Source organism: Amblyomma mixtum, chromosome 5 (genome assembly GCF_055824585.1).
Source record: "Amblyomma mixtum isolate Tamu chromosome 5, ASM5582458v1, whole genome shotgun sequence".
Classification (NCBI taxonomy): domain Eukaryota; kingdom Metazoa; phylum Arthropoda; class Arachnida; order Ixodida; family Ixodidae; genus Amblyomma; species Amblyomma mixtum.
In genome coordinates, this window is record NC_143016.1 from 69321525 (window position 1) to 69349338 (window position 27814).

Consider the following 27814-nt stretch of genomic DNA (forward strand, 5'->3'; position numbering starts at 1 on the left):
GCGCAAAAAGTGCGGCGTGGATTTTCAGAAAAGCAGCGACTAAAAATTTTCGAGGCAAAAAAGGTTTACGGCCATATCTACCAGCACACACAGCACTGAAGACAACCAAGACAGCTTAACTTGCCACATCAAGGTTTTGAATGTTTTTAAGTGGTCATTCTGATGTATCTGACCTAGTGCACTTGTTTAGGCCACTTGGCTGTTGAGGCACACTTAAAGAAACATTATCTATCTATCTATCTAAAAGGTGGTAATGTGTACGAAGGGTCCTATAAAAAAAGCATAACCTTTTCTTTTTTTACCATTTCTTCTTGCTTTGCAGGGGGCTGTCTATAAAAAATTAACAATAAGAACCTGAGAGTGGCATGAACAAATGACACACACTGCCACTTTGTTTTTATTGCACACTAAACCAGCTAGCACACAGCACAACGCCCATAGAAAGACACCGGCACCACACAAGCAGTCTTGCATAAACAGCATATACACCAAGAGTGACAACAAAAATGACGCCAGAGACGTACACTGCATAGACCACGCGATCTTACAACATTTCTTGACAACATCATGTATTAGGACAACGAGCAGAAGATTAATGCAAGTTCTTTTTCACAAAATCTGACAGCTACAGTATACAACACAATGTGTGGCTCATGTCAACCACCAGCTAAGCTGAGAGAGCTCCAGAGAAAGTCATTGGTGAGCTAGTGCTTAATGAAAGAGCGAGAATGCCAATGCTCAGCAGCAAACAAAAGATGAAAGCAGGCAACAAAATCTTCATCCGTAGGTGAGAACAAGTCATATAGATATGCAAATGCATTATCATAACAGACTTAAACAACTGCTGAGCTGTGCTTGAGAATGGACGAACCACAAGGGTTGTTTATTTTTAAAAGAGGGCATAAGAGAATAAGTGGCTCATCACATTTCGCCACCATAATCAAAATGATGAGATTGCTCTGTCCAGTACATCACCTTGACGAGTATGAAAATATAGATCATGGGTGCCACACCTGAAGTGAATAAGCTTTCTAAATCACATACTTTGGTCACATATGCATTCATTATAAGCATGTGCACATGGTGTGAATAGGCACGCCCATGGCTAAACTGTGTGCAGGAAATACGGAGCCATGTTTTTCAAAAAAAATAGGCACTAAATGAAACAAATGATATCTGTTTTGCCTAGTTAATATATCTTTGCACCTTGGTCTTCAGCTAAATATACTCCCCATTTAATTTGCAGGTATTTTATTTTGCATTGTTTCTGACATCTATAAAAAAAAAACCGCATATGACTCCACTTTGGATATGGTAGGTGGAAAAATGTGCATACAACAATAAGATATGTACAGAGTGTCAAAATAAGGGATGTGGAATCCCAGCAAGGCCCACCTCTAAAGCCAGTTTAAGAACAAACATGCGAAAGGTTCAATATAAAAGGTCTTAGTAATGGTGCGGAAAATAACAAGCTGAATGAAAAATAAAGTGTGAATCAATTATTCAGAAAAAAACGATTAGCAACGATGAAATCAAACTGACAGAGGCCAAATCTAGCAGACACTACCAGTCTTTCACATAAAAATAGATACCCATTCTTTGACCTCTCATGATATGCCAGTTTTTTGTAAAGATGAAATAAGAGGCGAACATAAAATAAACCCAAGTGCCAGAGCAGTTAAGATTCAGCGCACACTTCAAATAATCAGGTCAGTGAAAGTCTGTGGATATTAACAAAATAAAACCTAACCAAAGTATCGGTAAAATATTTACCACACTAGAATGCAACTTGTCGATGCAACAGAGGCAGCGTACACATGGCGACAGCTTCCATGGGCGTCCGGAAGGGGGGGCGAGGCTGGAATTACAGATATTATTTATGCACTAGTTCCTTTTTGGTGCTAACCTACCACTGCCTCCATCCCCGGACATCGGGTGCACCCCCCACCCTAGAAAAAGTTCTGCAGACGCCCTTGTCAGCGCAAGATAAAGAAAATTATCCACAAGAATAATGTGAGGCCCTCACTAGCACGTAACTTGCATTAGAGAAACACTCAATAAATGTAATTCTCAAACCCACCACAAGTGCTTTGTGAAAGCACAGGATATGCATTTTTGTGTAGTACAAAAATTGCTCTCACAACCATAACCAGTGCTCAGTAAAAGTCTGCATAATTAAACATATGCAGCAGCAAAATGAAAGAGAAAAGAAAAAGACTGCTAGAAATAAAATACGCACGACTGCACCATTAGTGAAAATTGACACCATACATCAAATGCCTGCAGAAATGGCCCACTAAGAAACAATGGTGATGGGAAGATCAAAGCCTTGTCAATTGCTTTCCTGTTTTTAGAAAATTACAACACCAAAAGACACGGCTACCTGACATCAGTGCATAGCAGCGAAAGTATACGGTCTACACACCAGCAGTAGCATGAGAAACAAAGAAAAGTAAAGGAAGAATGTCTTTGGGTAGGTTAAACTCTCAAGGAACCACGACAGCTATTCTGATGAAATAGCTGCCTTCTTATGTAGAACTGGCAGCATACCAACAACAACAAATTTTACCATCTTTGTGGCATCAGTTTGGTCAATGCTGTATCTCCTTCACCTTGCAAAGCAACAGCACGTGTAAATGCATCTACAAAGAGAATTATGTAAAGTTTACCACAAACAACAGAGAAGCAACATTCATTGCGACTAGACTAGGCTCCTCATACAAGATGACTTATTATTATAACACATCACAGCAGGTTAGTACAAGCACTATTTTTTTATCAACATGACATCTTTAAATACACTTATCACAAATCTTTGCAACACTTTACAGCACATCAACATGACATTTGCATGGCAGCCTTCGCCAGTATAGGGAAAACAAGCGGAAATGAACTATATAAAAACCTTGTTGCAGCTGCACCAAACCAATAGCTTCATTTCTAAGGCCCAGCATAGGAGGTCTGTCCTAAAAGTATCTGAGCAGGTTTAATACCTCCGAAATCTGTGCATCAGTTAGTGCTTCACTCAGCAGTCCCTTGGCTGGGACTCTATGCTGAATGAATAAGTCACCACTCTCACTTTTGACTGCTCCTTCCGCTATTAAACGTACACTAAACGAGATGGTGCACAAAATCGACATCACATTAAGAGTGGCAGGGCAACTTGATCAGCATGTTGAGAGCTTCAACACTTCATATCACATTACATGTTATGCTGGGCATTTTTAAGAAAGCATGGCATCATTCAGGTCTGCCAGCCCACCCGAAACCCAGATCTCTCCCTGTGGGACTTCTGGCTACTCCAAAGGCTGAAGCCTTATCTGGAAGGAAAGAGATTTCAGATCATCAAAGAGATAATAGGTAACATGGAACAGCGGCTAATGACAATCCGAAAAAGACCTTGCATTAAGACATGGTACGAGGGAGTAAATTTGTATTCAGTGTGCACAAGAGCTCCCAACGGGAGTAACTATGAAGGGGAGTGGGACATCACTACCCTAGGTCAACAACTTTAAATCTTCAGATACTTTAAAGACAGACCTCATATGTTACTTGCAATAGCCCATGTACAACATCAACTAAATACACAAATGAAAATGTTCGTTGGATGAAATAGTTCGTCACTCAAATACAACATGACATATGTGTATCTCTTCTCCCAGATAAAGGTAAAGTACTTGTCTGATGAATGAATGCACATTAGATACAAGGCTTTTGTAAAAAGTAATGCCCACAACTGCAAGCACTACATTTGTCTGGGAGAAAGACATCTGATGTAAAATAGGCACCATCAAAAAAAAGCAATAAAAATCTATGTGATCAAAACATATAAAAATAAAAAGCAATGAAAGGTGCTCACAAAAGACAGAGAGCTAACAGCCAACAAAAAAAAAGGCAGGCTATATGAAAGCTGCTTCCCCGTTACAGTACCCCGCAAGGACAAGCAGCTACTAAGTAGTCGGAAAACATTGAAAAAGCGCTAAAAAAAGGTTACAATAGTTCGCCATGCACCCAATACTGCATGTGTTTGACACCTTTAAATTTAAAAATTATTAACTGAGTCAAACCTGGCAAGGGGTTTACACGTGAGTTACCAAAACAACTTCCAAATATCAATACTATAAGCTGATGTTTACCAAAACTCTTAGCTGACTCATCTATCTCAAATTCAACAGACACTGTTAGGTCAAAAGGATCACTCAGCATTAGCGATGGCGTAAACCAGTAAGTGACCACCTTGCTGTTGATGCTACTATTTCAGTACCTGCAGTTACTGCTACTTGTGATCATCAGAAATAATTTAGCAGCCAAAGATCATACGCCATACTCATCATTCTTTGTTTTTTTGAACACAACAGGACAAGAACTGCAAGTTGGTCCTGATGTGAAACAGAAAGCACAGTCTCATTAGAATCTAGTCACAAAAAGACAAGTCATAAATATATAGCGTTTTCTATCTAACATAGCATGTGTCGTTAACAACACTAACACTCCAAGCGAGTTGTATGGAACAACCCAAAGTAGAAAAAAAGTCATTCGGTACGGGACATCAAAGAATTCCCAGCGAATAAAACCCTGAGAACAACTGGTTTACCACAGCATGGCTACACTGAGTTAAAGACAGTGATGTTTAATTGAGCTTTACAACACAAGCCATTTTGACTAAATGTCCTCTTCTAGCATGTCATGCCAGCTATGTTGTAAAGCCCACACAAGTGAAAACAAAAAATAAGCATAATTAACTCAATTAGGACACAAAGGCCATTTTGCAAGATCTTCTCTATAGCATATTTTTAATGTTCATCCAAAAAACAAGTTTTTCGAGCCAAATAATTATTAAAATTCCTTACTGTATGCCGAGTCCAGGCCACTAGTCACAGATATCATCAAGATAAAAAAATTGTGCGATGTCAGCAAATACATACAGCAAGACCCAAAGGCACAAACAGCAAATGTAAAACACAAGTTTTTCAGCATGCAGGCAACTCTAAACCGCACAGATAAATTTGGCACTGAATGTATACTTAAACTCCAAGAACCATGCCTGCATACAAGAAAAAAAAACACACTGGGGAGATAGCAGAATCAAGGAGATTGAGGCACACAAAACAAGACCTTGTTCTCAAGTTACACTCTGTTAAAAGGCAAAGTCTCAAAGTCTGCAAAAGGGGTGAGCTGTAGCCAAAGTCACAAGAAATGGTGGAAACTGTTTAGACATTAAAAATGAAGCAACAAGCCAATTCTTATTAGCTCTAGAAACAAAGAAAAAAAGAAAAATCAAGATCACTCAGCAGTGTTCTGGTAAGTGTGCTCAAAATTTGTTCAGTGGCCAACAACACCTAAGAATTCAATGTTCTATTCTGAACCATAAACCAAACTGCCAATTTCATTGTAAATGTAGATGGGAGTGTCCTTCACAAAATAAGTGATGCAATTCAGATCAGTTTTTCACATAAGGTTCTCCTCATGGTTTCATCCACCAATGTGGATCAGCATGCCCATATTTCCAAGGAACACTGAACCGAGGTGTTCCTAACATAATGCTAATCCATAGTAGTAGAACAAAGAAAGTACAATAAACGAGCCCATCCACTTAGCCAAGTGCCTCGAAAAGCAGCCCCACCTATTATGGTCTGATAACTGATCATTTGTTCAAGAAATTTCAGAATCTTTATGCTGCATCAAGAAACGATGTACTAGTACTTTAGTACTTACAATTTCTCGGCGTCAAAAAGTGAGGCATGCTGAAAAAAGTAGACAACTCGTCCCAAAAAAAGTCATGCGTCAGCATTGCATGGAGCTTGTAATGAATTTACACACGACAGAAGTAAAAAATGAGCTAACTCTAAATAAAGGCTGCATCTAGTCACAGTTTATAAGAATAATCTGACACAACCTGTGCCTCTGTTAAAGTTTCCAGTTTGAATTCCTGCAGCCCTACTGTTCTTCAAAAAGCATTCCAAGGTTTTGCGATATAATGTGATGGCTTTTTCATCATCACTAGTCGACTGCTTTGACGAAAGCACAAATAACCTTGGGAGAAAACACTGAATAAAAATTTCCTAATGAACTTCAAAAATCATACTACATGACATTCCTCCAGTGAGACCTCTTCTGGAACAATGGAATGTTTAGGAAATGTACCTAGGTGTGGCATTCAATGAAGGAATGCTGTCAAAACTTGCACAAAACAAGTGTATGATATGTATGAAAAGTGTTTCCAACAGAGTGAGAAAACACGAAAAGAGATCAGTCAAAGAACATATACTAACAGGACCTCGTCACAAGTGGATGAAATACAAATAACTAATCACCCGTCTTGAACACAGCCTTACATAATCAGCACAAGCAAACAAAAGATCATTTCATTAGGTTAGCTCTGCGAGAAACAAGCATAAGTGGTATCTTAAATAAACAAAAGAAAAGAAAAAAAACAGTGCATAAAAGTTAAGACTGTACTGTTGACCCGGGGAATCCAAGATACCTCACATGCATTTTCAGAGTTCACTAAGAGACCACCAAGATCGTCAATGTGTGCTACCAGTGTGAAAGCAGATCGGAGGCAAGTCCTCATAGCTAATTAGGACCGGGATATCACTCATCAGTGTCATCAATCAGTAGGTGTGTGCGCTTGCAGGGGCAAGGTAGCCTCTTCGGGCAGGGGTGTTCGGCGGTATGACGTCCGGGTGGTCAGATAGACCACCATGGCGGCAAAGCACATCAGGCACAGCCCAATCATGTGGCCCAGCACGGCTTCCCCAGGAAGCGCTTGGTAATTTCCTTTCCTGCACACAGGAAGAAACAAAGCACCAGAAGCGAACAACGTGATCAAAATGTGTTTCCAAGGACGAGCCGCAAGTTGGGTCACATGCCACAAATAGCTCTTCTGTTTTTCCATCGGGAATTCTTTTTCATAGACGTCATTTTTCTAAAGATTGCTTCAGTACCTTCTCAATATCACATACATCATGCCTACCTACCCACACTTTGAATCCAGGAGTGCTATAAGAAAGCCTGTCAGCCAGCACTGTTTTATTAATTGAGATGCATACAGAATGCAAAAAAAAAAAAGGATAATCTTTTTGCTCGCCCATCATACATATCGTCCCATTCTGACCACATGTTTAAAGTTGCTGTTCCATTTGCCGGAACAAAAACGTGTCATAATTCATTTATTCCCAAAACGAGCGCAGACTGGAACGACCTTCCTCCCTCCATCACTGCCATTTCTGACATCTGCAATTTCAAGACTACTGTATTTTCTGCCGTTTTGTAAATAATATTGTATAACATGCACTGTTCATTTTATATACCTTACCACTCCTTTCTGTAATGCTTTCGGGCCTGGAAAGTATCCGAAATAAATAAATAAATAAATAAATAAATAAATAAATAAATAAATAAATGCAGAAGACCTACGTCCCATAGTGAATAAGCATTCAAAGAAACGCCATTCAGCCTCTCTTTACCTCCCAAGAGTTCCATGTTAGCCAAAGGTTGGCTGAATAATCTTAGAGCTGGCACTTTAGATTTTTAACTTTTTTTTTAATATAACTTGAGTCTCATTAACAGCATGTCTCAGAGTTATTTTTAAGCATCACACAAATTTTCACAATAAGCATCGACATTATCAGTTCACAGTGCCTATTATCACATTACCACATTATTCACACTATGAGTGCACCGCGCACCGTCGCTCCGCTGCAGCCGCTGCACCGAGTTCCGATCACTTTGCTATGCACCTCACTGCGCAAGCGCAGAGTCGCGCCACACAGCTGGGATATAAGCCGGAAGCGACGCACTCCCTCCCTAGACGCGCACCACGGAAGAAGGAAAGCGGCCGTGCTCGTCAAGGCAGCAGCACAGGCTGCGACAAACTGAGTCTGAGCGTTCTGATCCAGAAGTCGTCGCATGGTACGAGGCCGGCCGACAGCGTGAACACGAGGCTTGAAAGGCTAAGCGGGCGGCCAAGACGCCCGAAGAACGAGAGGAACGTCTCGTGAAGAGACACTGTCAAGCTGCTGAATGACAACGATGGCGTGTCGCTACCGAAATGTCAGTAGACAAATCTGCTTTCCCTATGTATCCTGGCCTAGCTGAGCTCAGCCACTGCCAATTTTTTACGACATCTGGTGCCCAGCACTTCGTTAAAACAACTGCATCATCATCATCAGCCTGACTACGCCCACTGCAGGGCAAAGGCCTCTCCCATGTCCCTCCAATCAACCCTGTCCTGTGCCAGTTGCGGCCACCGTATTCCCGCAAATTTCTTAATCTCATCTGCCCACCTAACTTTCTGCCGCCCCCTGCTGTGCTTGCCTTCTCTTGGAATCCACTTCGTTACCCTTAAGGGCCAGCGGTTATCTTGCCTTCGCATTAAATGATCTGCCCAACCCCACTGCAAAATCATTTAATCAACCTGCTTTTCAATAAGTAAACTATAGTAGCAAGCAATGCAAAAGCTGCCTCTTTTTGCCATCTCCTTTGCATGCCTCCCTTCCCAAATTCTTTGTACACCCTCCCACTTTTTTAACCTGAACGCGCGAGCGTCGACTGCCCGGTGCAGCGGTGCATAGGCGAAGCAGAGCAGAAATCGGGGGAGGGGACGAGCATGCGCGCCGATCATGTTGCTGCAGCTATCGTTGTCTGCTTGGCTCTTCTGTTTCGTGCGAAGCAACCCCTGCGCAGCAATTTTTGTGGCCGATTTCTGAGAGCGTTTGTTTCGTGTCCTATCTGATGCGTGTTTATGGCTCTGGGATGGTGCAAACGCGTAGCGTTCCAGGCACGGGTAGCGTTTGAGAGCATTTGCTTTAAACAGCGAAATTAAAGCGTCAATAGCGAGGGTCGTCTTCAGTCAGTTTTTTGTAAGCAACGATTGCAACTGGTTTCCTGGGCATGCTAGGCTGTTCCCAAATGTATGCTCTTTTCAGAATCACCCACGCTACATGCAGCGGATAAATCAATCGCTCGCAACTTCTTGGGTCTCCGATGCATAACAGCCGATGATGGGCAGGGATTGCTTCGCACTAATCAGAACAGCCTAACAGACAAGCCTTACTCCAGCAGCATGAATTGTGGGCGTGCCGTTGCCCTCGCAGGCGTTCTCCTCTCTTTCTTCTTCCGGCACCGCAGCGCCGGGCAGTCGACGCTCGCGCGTTCAGGTTAAAAAAGTGGGAGGGTGTACACACAGCCATGGTGATAAATGACCAAGAGACAGTAGCTCTGATACACATCTTCAAAAATAGTCCTCCTCTCACATCACAAGCCATTAAGGAACAGTGTTTGGCACCACACTGCTCAGGCTGAACCACGCTGCACACCTGGCAAGAAGGCTCCGCAGAGTGAAAGGTTCGGTTTATAGGGGTTTAACGTCCCAAAGCGACTCAGGTTATGAGGAACGCCGTAGTGAAGGGCTCCGGAAATTTCGACCACCTGGGGTTCTTTAACGTGCGCTGACATCGTACGCACAGACACGGGCCTCTAGAATTTCACCTCCATCGAAATTCGGCTGCCGCAGCCGGGATCGCACCCGCATCTTTTCGGCCAGCAGCCGAGCACCGTAACCACTGAGTTACCGCGGTGGGTAACAGAGCAAAAGGAACAATAAGAATAAGAAACTCACTTTCAAGTCCAGGAAACACACTGTCTACCAGCAACTATCATGAACCTCAAGGACAGTCATTTGATTTTGTCAGAGGCACGTCATTTGTCACGCAGTAAAGTGCTACTAGTCTGACCCCCGTTAATTTGAAAATTTGAACAGGTTAGACAGCTGGCATGGTTTTGGTAAAAACCTATAGGCACCTATAGACCTTTTCAAAAAGAGGTCCATGGGCGCCGCCATATTGTATGCTGGGCTGTGCTCGTAGTACAGGAAAGAGTTGGGCACGAAGCTCCCCACGTTCCCGGCACAGCCCAGAAAACCGGTTTTGCCGGGGCTCTTGAAAAGGTCTATAGCAGTCGTGGGAACAGCTCAGAGCATTTTAGAAGAGGCTCTGTACCAGGCAAAATGTCAGTTTGGAGCAGATGCACTGTGCTTCAGAGTAGGAGCCCAATCATAAGGAATAATACTTATAAATGCCAATCTAAACTTAACACTGCGAAGATGCCTCTTCACAAGAAGCAAGACTAGACTAGCTTTAGAAGTGCAAAGTGCTGCTATTTGGCACATAACCAAATGTCAGCAACATGAAACAAAAAAGATAACAGGCAGCAGAGACAAGACAGGAGAGGAGAGGAAAGAGTGGGCAGCTAGCATCCACAATGTCCTGGCTTTCTCAACTGTTGTACTGCACTTCATGCTATTCACTCTAGACTTTAGCCGCCGCGGTGGCTCAGTGGTTATGGTGCTCGGCTGCTGGCCCGAAAGACGCGGGTTCGATCCCGGCCGTGGCGGTTGAATTTCTTTGGAGGAGAAATTCTAGAGGCCCGTGTGCTGTGCGATGTCAGTGCACGTTAAAGAACCCCAGGTGGTCGAAATTTCCGGAGCCCTCCACTACGGCGTCTCTCAAAGCCTTAGTCGCTTTGGGACGTTAAACCCCATAAACTAAACTAAACTCTAGACTTGGGTAGCTCACAGTCCATCTTACACGAAATGGAAAGCTCACAAGCAAAAACAGAAACTGCCAGCATACTAGTGTAAAGAAAAGAGTCATTTGCATGTGCCAGTGGTGTTATGCTCATTTTTCCCACCCCAAACCCCCATTTCATTGCATCCTGTGACGCACTTGCAATAATTATTGTCTCTCTATTATGAGTCATCCTTGCTCGGTCAACCTAAAAGTGAAGAGGTCCTGCCGCTGCGTACATAAGGATGGTTCAACCATTACATAATCCTACAGAAGTGTTCTGCCTCAACGACGTCTTTTCTGACTGTCAAAAGTTGGGAGCAGTGGCCAAAATATAGTGAGGGAAACATGATGCATAAAAAGTGCAAGAATATCAGGTCTCAGAAGACGGTCACAAGGCACAGGAGCAAAAGCTAGAAGCTCAGGTGGCAGTGAAATGCAGGAGCATCACACTGCCAAATGCCACAAGCCTGAAGTTCGAGTAAGGGCTATGCATCTGAAAGGGTATGCTATGTGGAGAAGAATAAGGTGGCCACAATCAACGGCAGGTGCTGAAACCTGGCATGCTCCAAGCACTGATGGGTCGCTGCTAGTCAGACTGCTCTGCTAGCAGTACAGAACATACCCACATTTGTGGCACTGAGAACTGTTCACTTACAGCAAGTTCGCCTTCCTTTGCTCACAGTGCATCATCCCCACCAAATTTTGGTCAGTAAACATTGTCACCCATTATTTTTGTCACACACAGAGCAAACCAATAAATCATGGTAGGTTCCGGTCACAAGGTGGGGATACAGTGGCCGCAGCTGGCAAAGGACAGGGTTAATTGGCGACACATGGGAGAGGCCTTTGCCCTACAGTGGGCGTAGTCAGGCTGCTGCTGCTGATGATGATGACAAGGCCACAGGCTCAAGGTTTTGACATGCACCTTGTCAAAGCGCTCCAAAGGTGGTGCCGAGGAAATGTGATGTGGTGTAATGTGCTGATGGAACTTGAACTGCTGCCAAGACAAACAGCAATGGAACCCCGCAGGGATATCTATGCTAATGCCAGGTGGTGGCACCCCTACAGGTGGTGTGCAGTGCGTAAAGTGGCATCTGGTGGGTGAAAGCTTGCTTGAAAAAAATACCAGCAGTTTCCATTTACATTGCTGTACGGCATTGCCAACAACAACATCAAATGCACTGGTTTTGAGACAACACGGGCCATTAGTTCTAGGGTGTCGTGAGAATCAGGTAACAGATCTTACTAGCAATCTCCAGCGGCCTTGCAGGCACAGCATGGGGAAACTTCTGTGACCACAAATACAGACTGGCTATTGCTCTGTACCGGCCAGAGGACCAGACCAGCTGGCCAGAACTTTGGACGTCGGAGGGAGACTACAGAGACTTCACGCAGCATTCCATTGCCTGGGTTTGCTTCCCTAGTGTTGCCACTGTTAGCCATTCCAGGTTGTCAACTTGTGTAGGATGTGCCACACCGGCGTAAATCTAATCATTAATGAGGGACTACATACATGACTGGTTGTATCGGTAGACTCAAGAAAGGTTACTGGGTGATAAGTGCACACATGCCCTAACAAAATATCTGGGCCAGTAATCTCACACTGTACTCAAGCTGCAAGTGCAAGCCCCAAGCTGGGCTGTGTCACCGTTTCATCAGCTTTCCTTTATGGCTGATGGTGTGCCGATAGTGCCGCTACATTACCATGCATACAAACTTCCGGCGGGCAAGGCAAAAACATAAGCTCTCAGGGTCACTCGCACTCTCTTCAAACAGTGAGGCCACTGTCTTGAAAGGACAAACAACATGAAGGGTGGTGGATACTAGCCCCACCTACTGATAAACACTATTTTAACGACAGACCCCCTGATCAGCAAGACGAGTGGTTTGTTTCTGTGTATTTTTTACAATTCAGAGAGCTCGCAAGTTTGCATGTCGTAAAAATTGCGTAACACCCCACATTCTGTATAGGCATGAATGGGAGAGGAAATCATAAACTTCATTCATGGTTTTTCTCAACAACACAATCACAGTTTCACACAGAAAAAAATGCCGGTGGTGTTCCTGAAATGCAACTTAAAAGGTGTGCATAGCTTCTTGTTTAAAGGGGCTCTAAAAGGGGCTCTCAGCGCCTGTCCTGTTTGTCTTCCTGTGTCCGTGTCTGTTTTAGCGCTATGTGGCAAGTGAACCGTCACCAACTTGCCCAAGCTTCCATTCTGTCAATAAAGATGCGGCATGCCTAGGATGCTAAGGACGCCTCTTCACAAATATCCTCCAATAAGAAATTTTTTTTGTGCGTTTTGTGGAAACTAAGTTAGCTGTAGTCAAAATTTGAATTTCCGCATCTTTGTGCCTTTCCCTCTCCTCTCGTCACTTTGCACGCTTAAGTGTCAGCCTTCTTCTGCCGGCTGCCCGGGGACGGGGGTGACAGCCCCTGGCTGCTGACATTACAGTAGGAATTTTTAAAATGTACCGCAAATTATCAGCTCGCTTTAGAGGCCTCATATGTGGCCTGAACACTGAGTGGTCTGTAGTCTACATGATATAAGCATTTTACAGCCAGCCTCAAACATCTTTTTCAGGGACCATTTAATATTTGTCTTTAGTGTCCCTTTAAGAAGTGACATGAACCAAAGTAAAAGAATGTGTGCTGTGAAAAGGCTGCCATGAATGAAGCCTTGCCCAGCAGCTACAGAAGTAGCAAGCTTCGTGAAGACCTTGCCATACTTGGAACTCGACAAAGGCGTAAATAAGGACAATGCAGCCCGTTACAACAAAGTCCTTGCAGATAAACCTATCATATTCGACAGAGATCCTTAGATCAGAAAGAAGGTTTGGTTTGGATTATTGGAGTTTAAAGACCCACAGCGACTCAGGCTATGAGGGACGCCGTAGTGAGGGGCTCCGGAAATTTCGACCACCTGGGGTTCTTTAACGTGCACTGACATTGCACAGTACATGGGCCTATAGAATTTGAGACGGGCACAGAATTAAGGAGCATGTATGAGGGCCATACCATACTGATCTGCACTTTTGTATCCCCTGCACCGCATGGTCCGTCATATCGTTCGTTGCACCTGCTGTTATAGTGGGGACTGTTTTCCAGTACCAGACGGCAGTACGAGTCAGAGGTATCCGTTTTGTGGTTGCCTGTGCATGTCAGCAACCCAGCGGGCAGCATGGATAGTGATCAGCAAGGGCAGAGCTGGATGACGTGGTTCTAGTGGAAAAAAGGTGTGAGCTCTCTGAAGATTCACTGGCGACTCGTGACGGTGTGTGGTGACCAGCCAGCATAGTGAAAAGCGCCTTCTACTGGGTGGAGGGCTGGCAACCCTAGCTTCCACCTGCTTGATGTTGATAGCCGCTGCCACATTCAGCTGCCATCCAGGGCTGGCCCCTTCGCTGTTGACGTGTCGCCTGCTTTCCAGCCTTTCGCCCAGTAGGAGACAGTTCTTCAAGATGCTGCCGACTCGCCACATACTGCCACAAGACACCAGCGGAGCGCCAGAGAGCTCACACCCTTTTTACACAAGAACCATGTCATCCAACACTGCCCTAGCTGGTCACAATGCTGCCTGTTCGGCTGCCCGTTCTCCCTCTCAGCTGATCAGCTTTCATCACATGTATCCACAGTGCACAGAAGCTCTTTAATATGGAAGATTAATCCCAACATATATCCTGTTTTATCTATCTCTATCTCGCTTCTTTTGTTAATCACACATAAGCTTTTTGCTCTCTCCATCTCTGTTCCTTTGACAATTATGTTGCCATAATTTCATTTCTCACTCCACTCAATGCTGCAGCAAACTGCTGCCTCACACTGCGACAGGAATCCAAGTCATCAAAAACAAAATGCAACTGAACCACAGTCATATCACGACAGCAGGAAGAGGAAGCCAGTCGGCACTCACAGCTTAAAGATGAGCTTCTCCAGGATGCCCATCAGGGCAGTGGCCACAGCCATCACGAAAATGGCCAGGCCAAAATAGACATGCAGAGGCAGGTACTGTGCTCGCAGCCACTGGCGCACACCAGGAAACAGGAAGGCCACAAAGCCACACAGCAGCTGCGGCGACCACACACATCGGCACAACAACATTAGTCATGTGAACTCAACCAACACAATGGAAGTAAGAACTATAACACACTGCCTGGGCCCGTGTTCCAACTGCTGTCCTAATATAATGAGGTGTGCATAGCTATTGAAATATACTTGATTCGGCAACCCTATTTCTTCCTGAATAGCCTCCAATAATGCAAATAGAGTTGATGTTCTTAGAGCTTTGGAAAAATCGTTTTTGGCATCTAAGAAACATACTAGACATCATCACAGTTGTACAGCAGCTGCTATCAAAAGCAAGGGCCAAAAATTTGACTCTTTTTTTCTAATGAACAAAATTATAAATTTCCTGACGCACTTTATAAGGATGACTATGGCTTGTTTCCAAGTGAACTGTGCTTTTAGTTTGAAAAAAGCAATTTTAGTTTGAAAAAGCAAGAAACTGCAAAGCTAATCAGGCTCGATGTGACTGCACCACTGCACTTCTTGTAGAAATTCAAAGCCCCAACTGCGTACGCTACTTTAGCCAATCAGAGAGCATTTCCGAGTTCCATGAGAGACTGGTCTCTCAAGAGAACGAAGTTTAAATATGAACCCTGCACAGTCACGACAGCACTGTTGCGATGTGACCTGCTGTTCATTTTGTCAGGCTAAACCGGCATAAAGCACATGTAAGTTGTGGACGTAATAAATAGAGCTCAAACCCACCACAAGTGTGTGGTTCTTTGTTATACACCCACCAATTTCAGCTTTCTCTAAACATATTTTATAATTACATTGTGGTTTACTTGAAATACAACTTAGAAAGGGACAAAAACCTTGTTCAAATTACGCATGATTCAAATTACAAGAAAACTTTAATACACCTGATGCTGATGGGACCAAAGTGTGGGTTAGTATAAACCGAAGTTGAAATTAAGCAACATCAAATTAATGCCAGTCCAGAGCGGTTGCCAATCAATATTGACTAAATGCATTTGTGTGGGTAAAGAGAGCCAAGAAAGCATCTGCAAACATGCATATCATGCAAATCAATAACTGCCCGCTTATGCAACCACCCTGTGCAACCGCCTCTCTCAGAATTAAGTGCGATCAAATGTTAATGACTATCACAAAACGACTAGAGAATTCGGAGAGATTCAGAAGGCATTCAATAGGGCATTATAAAAGAGTCTATGGCTAAATAGACCCTTAGATGTGCCTTCATGTTTGTGCACAAACGCAGAGACTCACAGCTAAGGTTAGCACTACAGAGATGCAGGTGCAGGTACCCACATGAATACTGTGGTCTTTTCAGTGACCAGATGTCACCAACATCTGAGTCATTCCAAGAAGCCTGTGACCTATACATCTCTTGTGCTGCCTGCTGAGATGCCATTGTGGGACCTCTTGCGCTCACTTTTATAACTACTCCTGGACACATCAGAGCTCTTACCTGCCTAGTTTTTCTATCTACAAGAGCCTAAGGCAAACTATTTTGCAGAGGCAGTGGTCAAAAAGAAATAAATTTTTAAAATGAGACATGCATGCAATGTCAAAGTCAAAAACAATAAGAATCACAAGTGAAGCACACATCTCTCACAGCAGTCCCAACTCACGAGGCCAGGCTACAAACAGAACCAACTCTGAGCGCCTGCTTGTCTGCAAAATTGCTGCTGAAGAATTTTATTCTATGCAATTATCAAAGTGCATATATAAGAAAAGTGCACAAATATAGCCTCTCAATTACAGATGGCCCTCAAAAATTTGATCTTGGGAACTGAAAACTTGTTTGTATGTAAACAGGGCAGCCTTTTTAATACATTCCATGTTGGCATTCCATGTTCAAGAGAAAGAGATCCGAATAAAATGGACGTTCAAATTGTGAATTCTGAGGCTTAATGCCCCAAAGCAACAGCAGATATAAGGGATGCTGTAGAGGGAGGCTCCAGATTAATTAAGCATAAATGATGAAGAATAAATCTGGCAATAAAAGCATTCAGCTGCCTATCTCTTAAACTCATCCAAGCGTAATAAGGAATGTCAGTGGGAAAACCAAAACTGATTGGGTATGGACAGGAGCTGAAATGGTACTAGGTCAGTCCTGTGCCATAAACATGACTGAATGTAGTTTCCTTATGCACTTGATACTTCCTATGCAGACTTTACACATTAGCGTGCACCCCCCATTACCAGCTCTCGGTGCGAGGAATGAAATCCTTCATGAGCAAGGCAGAATTATGTCGAGACAGATGCTTTTACACAGCACGTAATGCTGAGATGCCAGAAATTCAGCAGCTCAGAGTAAAGGTTTGGCTCTTGAGCTGGTGACAATCGGCTGATGAGCGAAACTTCAGAACAATGCTCGAGGAGCAGAAAGTTGCCCTCAGCAAAGTCGTGTCATAGAGCTACAATAGGGTTTACTGTGCTCCTCCAGAACTTCCAAGGCCGCCGCGGTGACTCAGTGGTTATGGCACTCGACTGCTGACCCGAAAGACTCAAATTCGATCCTGGCCGTGCCGGTCGAATTTCGATGGAGGCGAAATTCTAGAGGACCGTGTGCTGTGCGATGTCAGTGCACGTTAAAGAACCCCAGGTGGTCTAAATTTCCAGAGCCCTTCACTATGGCGTCCCCCATAGCCTAAGTCGCTTCGGGATGTTAAAGGTGCACTGAAGAGGATTCTGAACTTGTCTTTTTGCCACGGGAACTCGGTCTACACGTTCCTAGCATTCTTAGAAACTGCGACTTATTGCCCTGTGTGGCCAATTTCCCTAATTAAATCGAATTAACGTCCGGCTCCCGCCTTTATTTTTTTAATTCTCCCTCGTACAGTGGGCGGAGTCGACCAACGCGTGAAGTGCCTTTCAGCCAGCTCCGTGGAGGCTTTGCTTTCGCTTTATTTTATTTTTTAGGTTTCCATGAATAAAAGTTTCATTCACAGATAATATAGCCGCAAAACAAGCCCACAGAAATAAAAATACGCGCGGACTACTTGCTACTACGGACTACTACATATTACTCCGCCGATGGCAGAGCGGCAAGCCGCCACGGGACTCGGTGAAAGGCACTCCACGCATTGGTCGACTCCGCCCACCGTACGAGGGAGAATTAAAAGAAAAAGGCGGGAGCCGGATGTTAATTCGATTTAATTACGGAAATCGGCCACACAGGGCAATAACTCGCAGTTTCTAAGAAAGCTCGGAACGTGTAGATCGAGTTCCCGCGGCAAAAAGACAAGTTCAGATTCCTCTTCAGTGTACCCGAATTTGTTTTCAGCTAAGATTTTTGTTTTGTGCAAAACTTTTGTGTTCTTGTTTTTTGAATGAACATTATGGTTTGTGTGAAGTCTTTGATAAAAACAACTAGGGACACATTCGAACTACGAAGCTGTGAAGTGACATTTTTAGTGCGGGAACCCGCATAAACCAAACCAAACCGAACCAGAACTTCAATTGAAGCATACAAGTGGATCAGTGCACCCAGCATTTTGTGATAAGCCAGAGCACAAAGTTTCCACATGTTCCCACTCTGTAGCCTTGAATGGTAAGACAGTAAGGAATGTTAGCTTGAGCCCTGGAAAAAAACACAGCTAGCAGAGTGTCACCTGTGCGGAGAAGAGGATGACGGTGAGCAGCCCTATCCAGCTGTGCAGCGAGTAGAGGTTGGCAATGGGTGGGCTGGCCAGGTTATGCGAGTCGAAGGCAGTCTTCAAGGCCACCACGGAGGAGAGGAAAGCGAGACCGTGCAGGGCTCCATGCAGCAGCTTGAGGCGCGACTTGCGCTCGCTCCTCAGGGCACGGTACACCAGGATGCCTGCATGCAGGGCCAGAAATATTAAAGTGCGGCCAATTTAATAACACAGAAATGCATTCTACAGACTGTTCCGCAACTAAACACGCACCGTAGAATGCTTCTCACAGCTAAACTGGTGAATTGTTTGGGCTCAAATTTCACACATAAATGGAATTTGGTAGGCGGAATCGTTTCACGATACATTTGTTTAGGGCACTTGCCCAAATTGATCAAAAAAGTCGGAAATTCGCATCGTCCACAGCGGCGACGAAACAAAAAAACTTATCTCAGAGATTGCATCGGTGGCGCCATCTTGTATGTCAGCCATGGAGATTTGGCAAACGAGGGGGTCAGGGATGTTTTGTCGGAGGTTCGAAAACACTTTTTCACGAATTACCTGAAAATGAATGAAGTATTGACCAAACTAAGTTTTTTGGGATCAACGATAATTAACCCTTTGACTGCCAGGTTTTTCTACTCACATCTGCACACACCCTGCCGGGTTTTTTTTGCATGTTACTTTCCTGGAAATTTTTTGCTAGTAAGGCACTAAAATGCTCTGCAGGACATGTAAACATGTTTATTCAGGATAATCTTATAGATATTAGTTGTAATGAATCAAATCTTCCAGCACCAATCTGGCCTGTCGGGTTTCTTCTTCTTACGCGGATTTTTCGGTGGAAGGGGGACTTCATCGCTGTCATCACTCGATAAGGCACTTAGGCGGGCTCCTTCCTCGTTCTCATTACCATTTGACTCCGAATTCACAAGCAATTTTGAATTTCTTCATCCGTCAAAGCGCGCACGAGAGTGGCACATAACCTCATGGCTGCTGTGCGCAGACCAAAACGAAGTGACTCGGATGTGGAAACATGCGCGCCATCTGTTGTTTAAAATTTACCCTAGGAGATCTATGAATTTACGGTGTCTCTCAATAGATGGCGCTACATGTTTTCAACGTTTTTTTTCGACACGAGTATTATCGGGAGCGGCAAGGGGTGAGTTAAAAAGCCAAAACAAGTTATCTCGGGAGTGGCAGATTAAGGGTTAAGGCATTCGAAAAAGCGTCTTAAAACCTCTCATAAAACATCCACCATCACCTTCCTTTGGCGAATACGGCCAACAAACAAGATGGTACAACTGGTGCAATCAATGAGATAATGGCTAGTTTTGTTTCGTCGTCACCACAGACGACGCGAATATCCGACGTTTTTTTGATTGATTCAGGCAAGTACATCAAGCAAATGTAGCATAAAACTACTCTGCTGACCAAATGCCATTTCTGTGCGAAATTTGAGCTCGCACAATTCACCAGTTTAGCTGAGAGAAGCATTCTACGGCATGCATTTAACTGCGGAACACATTGTAGGGCTTGCACAGCAGATTTTTGCCCTCTTTTGCATCTGCATCTTCAAACAACATTGTTGTGTCCGCCCTGCAGAGTTGACTTGGATAACGATAAATACCACCCCTGTTTTCGTGCACTGCATACATGGCAGTGTAGGTAAGAGGATAAGATAACCATGTTATGTTATCCAAGTAAGCTTGAAAGAATAGGAAGATAACAAAGGAATAACAAGTAGACGAAGAAGAAGAAGATGACAGCCTCAACGGAACACAGGCTCCTTTGGGCAGTCAGGGAGAATATGTTTCCACAGCGGTTGCACCAAGCTTTTTAAGCATGTTTACCTGAAATTTTTTTCTTTAGTAAAGGAAATTCTCAATTTCACAGACATCTGAAAAAGCAGAGACGGACGAACACTGACATAAGGGAAGTTTCCATTGTTTCAATCAACAGTGCATTTTTGTAGTCAGGCTATTGAATTAGCAGTTAGTTATTATGAGTTGAATAGCATGTAAGCAACAAAGGTCATCGTGCACCAAACACAGGGTTTTATTTAAAACGTTTGCATCATTTCACATGTCGCCTCTACAGATGTGGTGGGAGAGCTTGTAATTTTTTTTTTTTCGGATTTTAATCCTGGTTAAAAAAAAATGGCTCCCTTTTGGTTCAGTTCTTAAGTGAAAAAATAACAGTTCACTGCTGTTCTAACCAGCTCATATGCATGTATGTTTACATAGCACAATTTAATAAAGGTAAAACAATCAGATATGTTAATTTTAACAAACTATACTCCAATATAAAAATGCATTTGTTCGCAATGAGCAGAGAAAGGCAGTGTGCTTCTTAAGAAGTGCAGTGAGTCTAAAGAGCATCACATTAGTCAGTGTGCGCAAGGATAGCCTATAAAATCAATATCGCTCTATGCTAACTGGTGTGATATTCAAGATAGCATTTGTTAGTTCTCTTCAACTGCTGCAGAGGGTCAACATCCATTCAGCAAACCCTAAATCCGTCCATATCACTAAGCACTACACAGCTGCTGTTGTGTGAGGTACTCACGTGAAAGATGCATTGAGCTACTGTAGGGCTATCTTAGAACACTAAGCTGGCCTATCAGTGTGCTAAGTATGACACTTGCTAAGATCTCGAGATACTTAAAGGGACATTGAGGAAAAATAGAAGTTCGCTTGCGTCGACAGACTGTGGCATCCTAACAACAAAGAGATCACTCTCGCCGAAAACATAGCTTTTGTAAGCTAGAAAACACTAAGAAATGAAATACAGTTGTTGCCACAACACGCCAATTTCGAAAGTAAGCTGCATGCGTCAACACCGAATTTCAGGTGTGAATCCCAGAGGGTACGCAACACAGCTATTCACTTCAAACTAGCGGCAACCAATCCTTTTCAGTGTAGACGTCACGAATTTGAACTGAGAGGCGGGGAAATTTTTAAATTCAACTTTCTGAGTCAAAAATGCATCTTTTGCTGTCAGACAAACGTTGACATACCTACAGCCAGAGAAGCATCTCTTTAAGCATCACAACCTGCTCTGTGCATTCAATGTATCGAAAGAACGCCGGACTAGGTGAAGTCATGCAGTTTCTGCCTAGGTGAAAGGCGCTGCAGAAGTGATTGGCTACTTATGAAATTCGTTTGGTTTGGTTTATGGGGTTTAACGTCCCAAAGCGACTAAGGCTATGACAGACGCCTACTTATGAAATTCATTCTCCTCTTAGCAGTTAGACGAGTCCACGAGCATTGATAAAGTATTTGGTGCAGAGCTATCTGTGTGCCAGATGAGAAATGATTTTACCAAGAGGCCTACCTTTTTCTCAGCTGAAAAGAAACCACAGCAATGCAGCCACCTCATCATAGGACAGATCACAAACACACATTCTTTTTTATTTTTTCAAATATCATTTGGCTTGGAACGCACATAAATTCAGCTGACTGATTTGTGAACTTTCATGTTCACATTTTCATCATACGCGTACAACAATAGAGCGCCCCAAACTTATTTTAGTCATCTGGTCTTTATTTAGCGTGCATTATCATTGCACCTTACATCAGCGGGTTTGCATTTGCACCCATTGCAGTGCATTCACTATGACAAGGATCAAATATGTGAGCTTGTACTCATCAGCTAAAAGCAATAGCCAGTGAGGAGCTATAGCAGGTGCTTCAGATAGTGCTCTGGTAGGCAAAATATATATGTGCTTTGTAGCAGGTGGCGTTAGTGCATAATTCATTTGTCTCCTGTTTCGCCATTGTGGTCAGAAATTATTTCACTAAATTTAGCAAAAAAAAAATTAATGCCGTACACTAAGGTACCACATGGTATATAATTCACATCTTTTCTTGCTCTCCTAAGTCAGCAAGAGAAGAAAAGGCAAAATATGGCAAAGAAGCAAAAAAACAGACAACAGGAATCAGTTCAAATGAGCTTTGAATAAATGCTGTCGCAAGATCGTGGATATTTTTCTTTACCCATTTGTCAGATATGTGGGTTACAGCCAGCCAGTGATCAAAAACAGTTAGCGTTCACTCTGTCGCTGTTTGCATACTGGGAACATTTCCTGAATACACTCAGCTGGACACATCTGACTACCCAGCAGGTCTGGCCAGTTCTATCCACGCTTGTCTATTTTCTTACCATTCCCATAGAGGAAGATCATGCCCAGAACCATGAAGACGGGGTGGTAGTTGAACTCGGTCTTTGGGTTGCTGGGGCCCGAGAAGCCGCCCATGTAGTGGCTGGTCCACACCACCACCATCAGGACACAGCCCAGTCCAAGTAGCTGGGCCAATCCGTAGCCAAGGGTGAAACCTCGCAGGTCTTGGCTGCCGCTCAGTTCCCGATCATATGGCTCCATCTTCCTGCCAGCCCATGAATGACAACACAGGTCATTGCACACAACTGACTCATGCCACATATGAGCATGGAATACATTAACAGTAAGGCAAACAGCACGAAAACAATTACAAATGATATCAACAAAACAAAAACATGAACCTTAGTGTGTACTTCAACTTACTTGCATGCATGCTAGTTTTAGTTATTTGGCATGTATGCACTACTGTCGACATTACCATTACAGAGTCAATCACACTTGTCTAGAGTACTCGGACGGTGTGCTGCGGAGCAAATGAACCGAAATCATTTCGCAGCTGCTTAGCTAGCGGTAACGCGCTGGCGCCTGTGCGTTCACGTCTCTATACAGCTGTTCTACGGCACACGCATTATCAATGAAAGTCAATACCTGCTTCATAATTTCTCTTCATTACCCCCGAACAGCACCTTCCCAACGCTCTAGACAAGTGTGATCGACTCTGTACATTCTGATCAGCCTAACACTAAAATCAATGAGCCTACTCAATTCAACAACTCTACTCAGCACTATGATTTCCCTCAGATATGCATAATCAGACAGTGCTACAGCAGTACAGCTGAGCCGTTCTACAGGACTGCAAAGACTACAACTACGGTCAACAACCTCTGCCACTTAATCAAATACATCACCTACACTCCTCTTGTTCAAGAGAGGCTGTTCCCGAGAGGCAAAATAAACTATGTGCACTCTTTGATGGAGAGTAATGCAGGTCTAGGATCTGCAACGTGGAACGAAATGACCAGTGAATCTACTAAGCCAACAGTAGGCACTCTTATGAGTGGTGCAGTCAAACGGATGAAATATGCTGCTGGAAGCTGTAGCTGGCCTGCATTCAATTTTGCAGCCGCACAAGCTGCAATGGCAGTAAATCACATGAGACGGAAGCAGCTGTTCCCATCAGTTCAAGAAGTAAGACAGATGAATGTGTAGGCCTTTACCGACAAAGGTATAGAGAAATTTTCAGCACTGCTTTGCAGGGAATCGTGTGTAGAAAACAATCTTTCCAGTCTTCATTTAATAAGAATGCTATTAAAAAATGAAGAGATTTTAAGAAATTTCCGCCAAATAAAAGCAAAGCTCAAGCGCACTCGTTCTCGCATGTCTTCTCTCGTTCGATCAACGTACCCGAGCACTGTAGAAAGGTTGTCTTGAAACAGTCAATTAGGATAATTACGGAAAATACACAGAAATGTTTCAAGTACTAAACACAGGTAAAAGGTTGAATAACATATCTGCTTATTCCTTATTACATTCAGCCAATGCAGCAATCTCGAAAACTACTGGTTTGCACTAGAGGCCGGTCCTTTTTCATAGAGCAACAATGTAAATAAAACACGAGGTTCACATGCAGTCAAGGCACAGCACCAGAATGTTAGCAATCAAAACTATGCCCACATTGTTGCGTCTTGGAGTAACACATATTCGCAGTCGCCAGCACCACGAGAGTTTACGGACACCCTCTTATTTGACATCGCTGAAGGCGTCAGCTGCTACGGCGTCTTGCGCGTCCAACACAAACAAACACCGCCACACTGCGATGAAACCTCTGACATTCAACACACTGGTAGCTAGTTCTCAGCCGTACAAAACTAAGCCGAACACACGCCAGCGTTCCGAGCCCGCTCTGCACGTCTTCCTGCGTTGTTTACACTAGGCCGGTGGGACGAAACAGGTGGCACAGAGGGGGGAAACGGTCACGGAAGCAACCATATGCTTCGAAACCTGTAGCACCCATCCGAACGAGAGAGGGTGAAAAAGAGGAAGCTGCTCGCGCTCGCACACTCGCTGTTTGACATCATACCGGTAGGAGGTAGCTGCTGCTCCCTGCGGTGACGATAAGACGGACACTTGAACGGGAAAGAGATTAGTACTTTGTCCAGAACGGAAAGCCCAGACGAGCTGTTGAGCGCCTTCTCCACTGCAGCGGTCGGGATCAAAGTAGACTTTTTTGTTTTGGTTCGATGCCACTGAACCACCGCTGCCAAATTTGGCAGGAGAGTGGCGTGGTTGTCTATGTGAAGGAAAGATGGCGCCACGGGGCTCGTCCTAGTAATTTTCGCGCGTTTGTGAGTCTTTTTCAAATACTACGTTTATGGGTATTCTTTGATTAGCCTTCCTTGCCCAGTGATAACTCTTCTTCTACTGTGCCGACAACTTACAATCACAGATTGGGATAAATTCAGGAATCTCCGGAAGGAATCCCCTGCTGAGATAGAACATCTTTCAACATGGGTGAATGCGCTCACGAAGGACGTCGGAAGTGCCACATCCCAAGTCCCCAGCCATCGGGAAACGGACATCGTGGACAGCAGACTTCTTCACATGTGGGAAGCACACTCCAGTATGCAAAAAAGGTGGCTAAAAAACAAACACAATAGACCTCTAAAACTAAGGATAGCGGCCTTAGTAAAAAAGATTGAGATACATGCAGCACACTTAACCCGTCAACAGTGGGGCCAGATTTGCAACCGCATGGAGGGAAATCTGGGACTGAAAGACACGTGGAAACTTCTACGTTGCCTTTTGGAACCAGAGAACACTAAAGCCATCCAACAACGTAACGTAACCCGCATCGCTCACAAATTAGATGTGGACGACAGCACCCTGATCCAGAACTTAAAAGACAGGTATCTCACAACCACACCTAGGACCCCACTCCCCCAATACTCAGGCCCTCCGAACCCCGAGCTCGACGAAGACATATCGACGTGGGAAGTGAGGGCAGCTATGCACAAACTGCGCACCACGTCGGCGCCGGGCGGAGATAAAATCACGAACAAAACATTACGGAACCTGGACGAAAATTCGATCCAAGCCGTAACGAAACTGTTCAACAAACACTGGAGGGAGGGCACCCTCCCCCCGGAATGGACCCACGCTAAGGTCACCTTTATTCCAAAGCCAGGAAAACCACTTCAATTGGCGAACCTCCGTCCCATATCGCTCACCTCATGCCTGGGGAAACTCCTCGAACACGTCATTCTCCACCGTCTCCAAAACCACATGCACCACCAGGATCTCTTCCCCCATACGATGCTGGGATTTAGAAGCAACTTGTCCACGCAGGACGTGATGCTTCAGATCTCCGAAGACATTCTACACCCTAGACACGCCAAGCGCACGAGAGCACTACTAGCACTAGACCTCACGAAAGCGTTTGACAACGTCCAGCACACAGCCATACTAAGCGCCCTATCTGACTTAGGCGTAGGTACTAGAACACACGCTTACATAACCGCCTTTCTGAATAACAGAACGGCGGAGATAAGGTTTGGGTCCGCGGAATCCTCCCCCTTCCCCCTAGGAAGCAGGGGCACACCCCAAGGCTCCGTTTTATCTCCACTACTTTTCAACATTACCCTCATACCGATGGCACGAAAATTACAGCGCATCCCACATTTGTCCCATTCCTTCTACGCAGATGACATTACCCTGTGGACGACCACGGGAAATGTCGGCGAAATGGAGGAAACCCTCCAAGCGGGAGCGGACGCGGTAGCCGAGTGCGCGGCCTGTATAGGCCTCGCATGCTCGCCGACCAAATCCGAAATCCTGCTGCTCCACCCGACCGCGGACCGTCACAAAAAGGGAAACCCCTCTATACACGTGAAGGTCGACGGCCTCCCAGTACCGGAGGTACAGAAACTCCGCATTCTGGGAATGTTCATTCAAAGCAACGGCCTCAATACAGAGACACTCTCCAAACTCACGATCATGACACATCAAACCATCAGGCTAATCAAAAGAATAGCAAACAAGCACCGAGGCATGCGAGAACATGACCTAAGGCGGTTAGTGCAAGCATTCGTGATTAGCAGAATGGTATACACACTCCCCTATCTTCACCTCACAAAGATGGAAGCAGACAAAGTAAACTCGCTAATAAGACAGGCCTACAAATCGGCCCTAAATCTCCCACAAGGGACCTCTAACAACAGACTCCTCCGCATGGGGGTCCACAACACTCTACAAGAACTGACTGAAGCCCACCGCACAGCACAATTGGACAGACTATCCTCTACAAACACGGGCAGACACATTCTAGCCGCATTAAACATCAAACCAACGGGTCCCCCTCCGGACAACACCCACAGCATTCCTAAGCAAATCAAGGAAAAGCTAATCGTCCACCCACTACCCAAGAACGTACACCCAACCCACAACCGGGAAAGACGCGAAGCACGTGCCAAAGCCCTGTATAAAAAACACGCGGACAACGAAGACGCAGCCTATGTAGACGCGGCAGAATATCCATGCAACCCAGCGTACGCCTTAAGCGTGGTGTCATACGACCTCAAACACAAGGCTTCGGCCTCGATAAGGGCAACCACCTCTCTTGAAGCGGAAGAGGCGGCCATAGCACTGGCCATAGCATCTTCTACTGCCACACTCATAATGAGCGACTCCAAAAGCGCAATCAGGAATTTTGCAAAGGGACAGATCCATTCTGCCACCTACAAAATTCTCCAATCAAACCCCCACGACCCCAGACCAATTCAATTAGTTTGGGTGCCAGCCCACGCAGGCAACCCCGGAAACGAGGAGGCGCACTCTATTGCTCGAGCGTACGTCAACCGAGCAGGCCGAACAGTGGAGAGGGATTGCGCGCGGGACAGACTAATCACCTACAACGAAATCACGCTACACTACAGAGAGGAAAGGCTCACATATCCACCACCACACCACACCCTCACGAAGGAACAACAGACTATATGGAGGCAACTCCAGTCCAGAACGTTTCCTTCACCGGCCTATCTGGCACTAATACAACCGAATCAATACAAGCCCGAATGCTCTCTTTGTGGGGCTCCGAGAGCAAACTTTGAACACATACTATTCATATGCCGAGAACTCCAACCACCATCTCGCTGGAACGTCACAGACCTAGACGGTTGGGAGATCGCGGTCTCTAGCTCCGAGCCGGCCTCACAGAAGAGGCTGGTGGAATGGGCGGAGAAGGTCGCCAGAAGTCATGGACTGATGGCCGCCAACCGGGATTAAGAACCAAGCCAACCAAACCTCCCCTACTTCCTTCCCTTACTTGGTTCATCAATAAAGTTTTTACCTACCTACCTCTTCTTCTACTGTGCCCTTCGCAAGTGTGTTGTTTCTGGGCTGGCTGCTTAGCCGCAACAACTGGCAAAAGTGCAGTAGGAGCTATCATACCTTTCAA

At 44.7% G+C, this 27814-nt stretch overlaps 1 protein-coding gene across 3 annotated transcripts; it reads right to left on the reverse strand.

Moving 5' to 3' along the window:
- Positions 1 to 351: 351 nt before the first annotated feature.
- Positions 352 to 24607, reverse strand: LOC149342541 (transmembrane ascorbate-dependent reductase CYB561). Of its 3 annotated transcripts, none has more exons than XM_089544903.1 (5): positions 24443 to 24607; positions 22404 to 22627; positions 18216 to 18424; positions 14483 to 14637; positions 352 to 6785 (listed from the first exon to the last, which is right to left on the reverse strand). In XM_089544903.1, exons 2-5 carry the CDS (start codon positions 22621 to 22623, stop codon positions 6611 to 6613), a joined length of 759 nt encoding a protein of 252 aa, XP_089401029.1. In that variant the 5' UTR covers positions 22624 to 22627; positions 24443 to 24607; the 3' UTR covers positions 352 to 6610. The 3 variants fall into 3 exon arrangements, with proteins under 3 accessions (XP_089401029.1, XP_089401027.1, XP_089401028.1); XM_089544901.1 differs by lacking the exon at positions 24443 to 24607 and adding an exon at positions 24037 to 24422; XM_089544902.1 differs by lacking the exon at positions 24443 to 24607 and adding an exon at positions 23767 to 24422.
- Positions 24608 to 27814: the final 3207 nt, after the last annotated feature.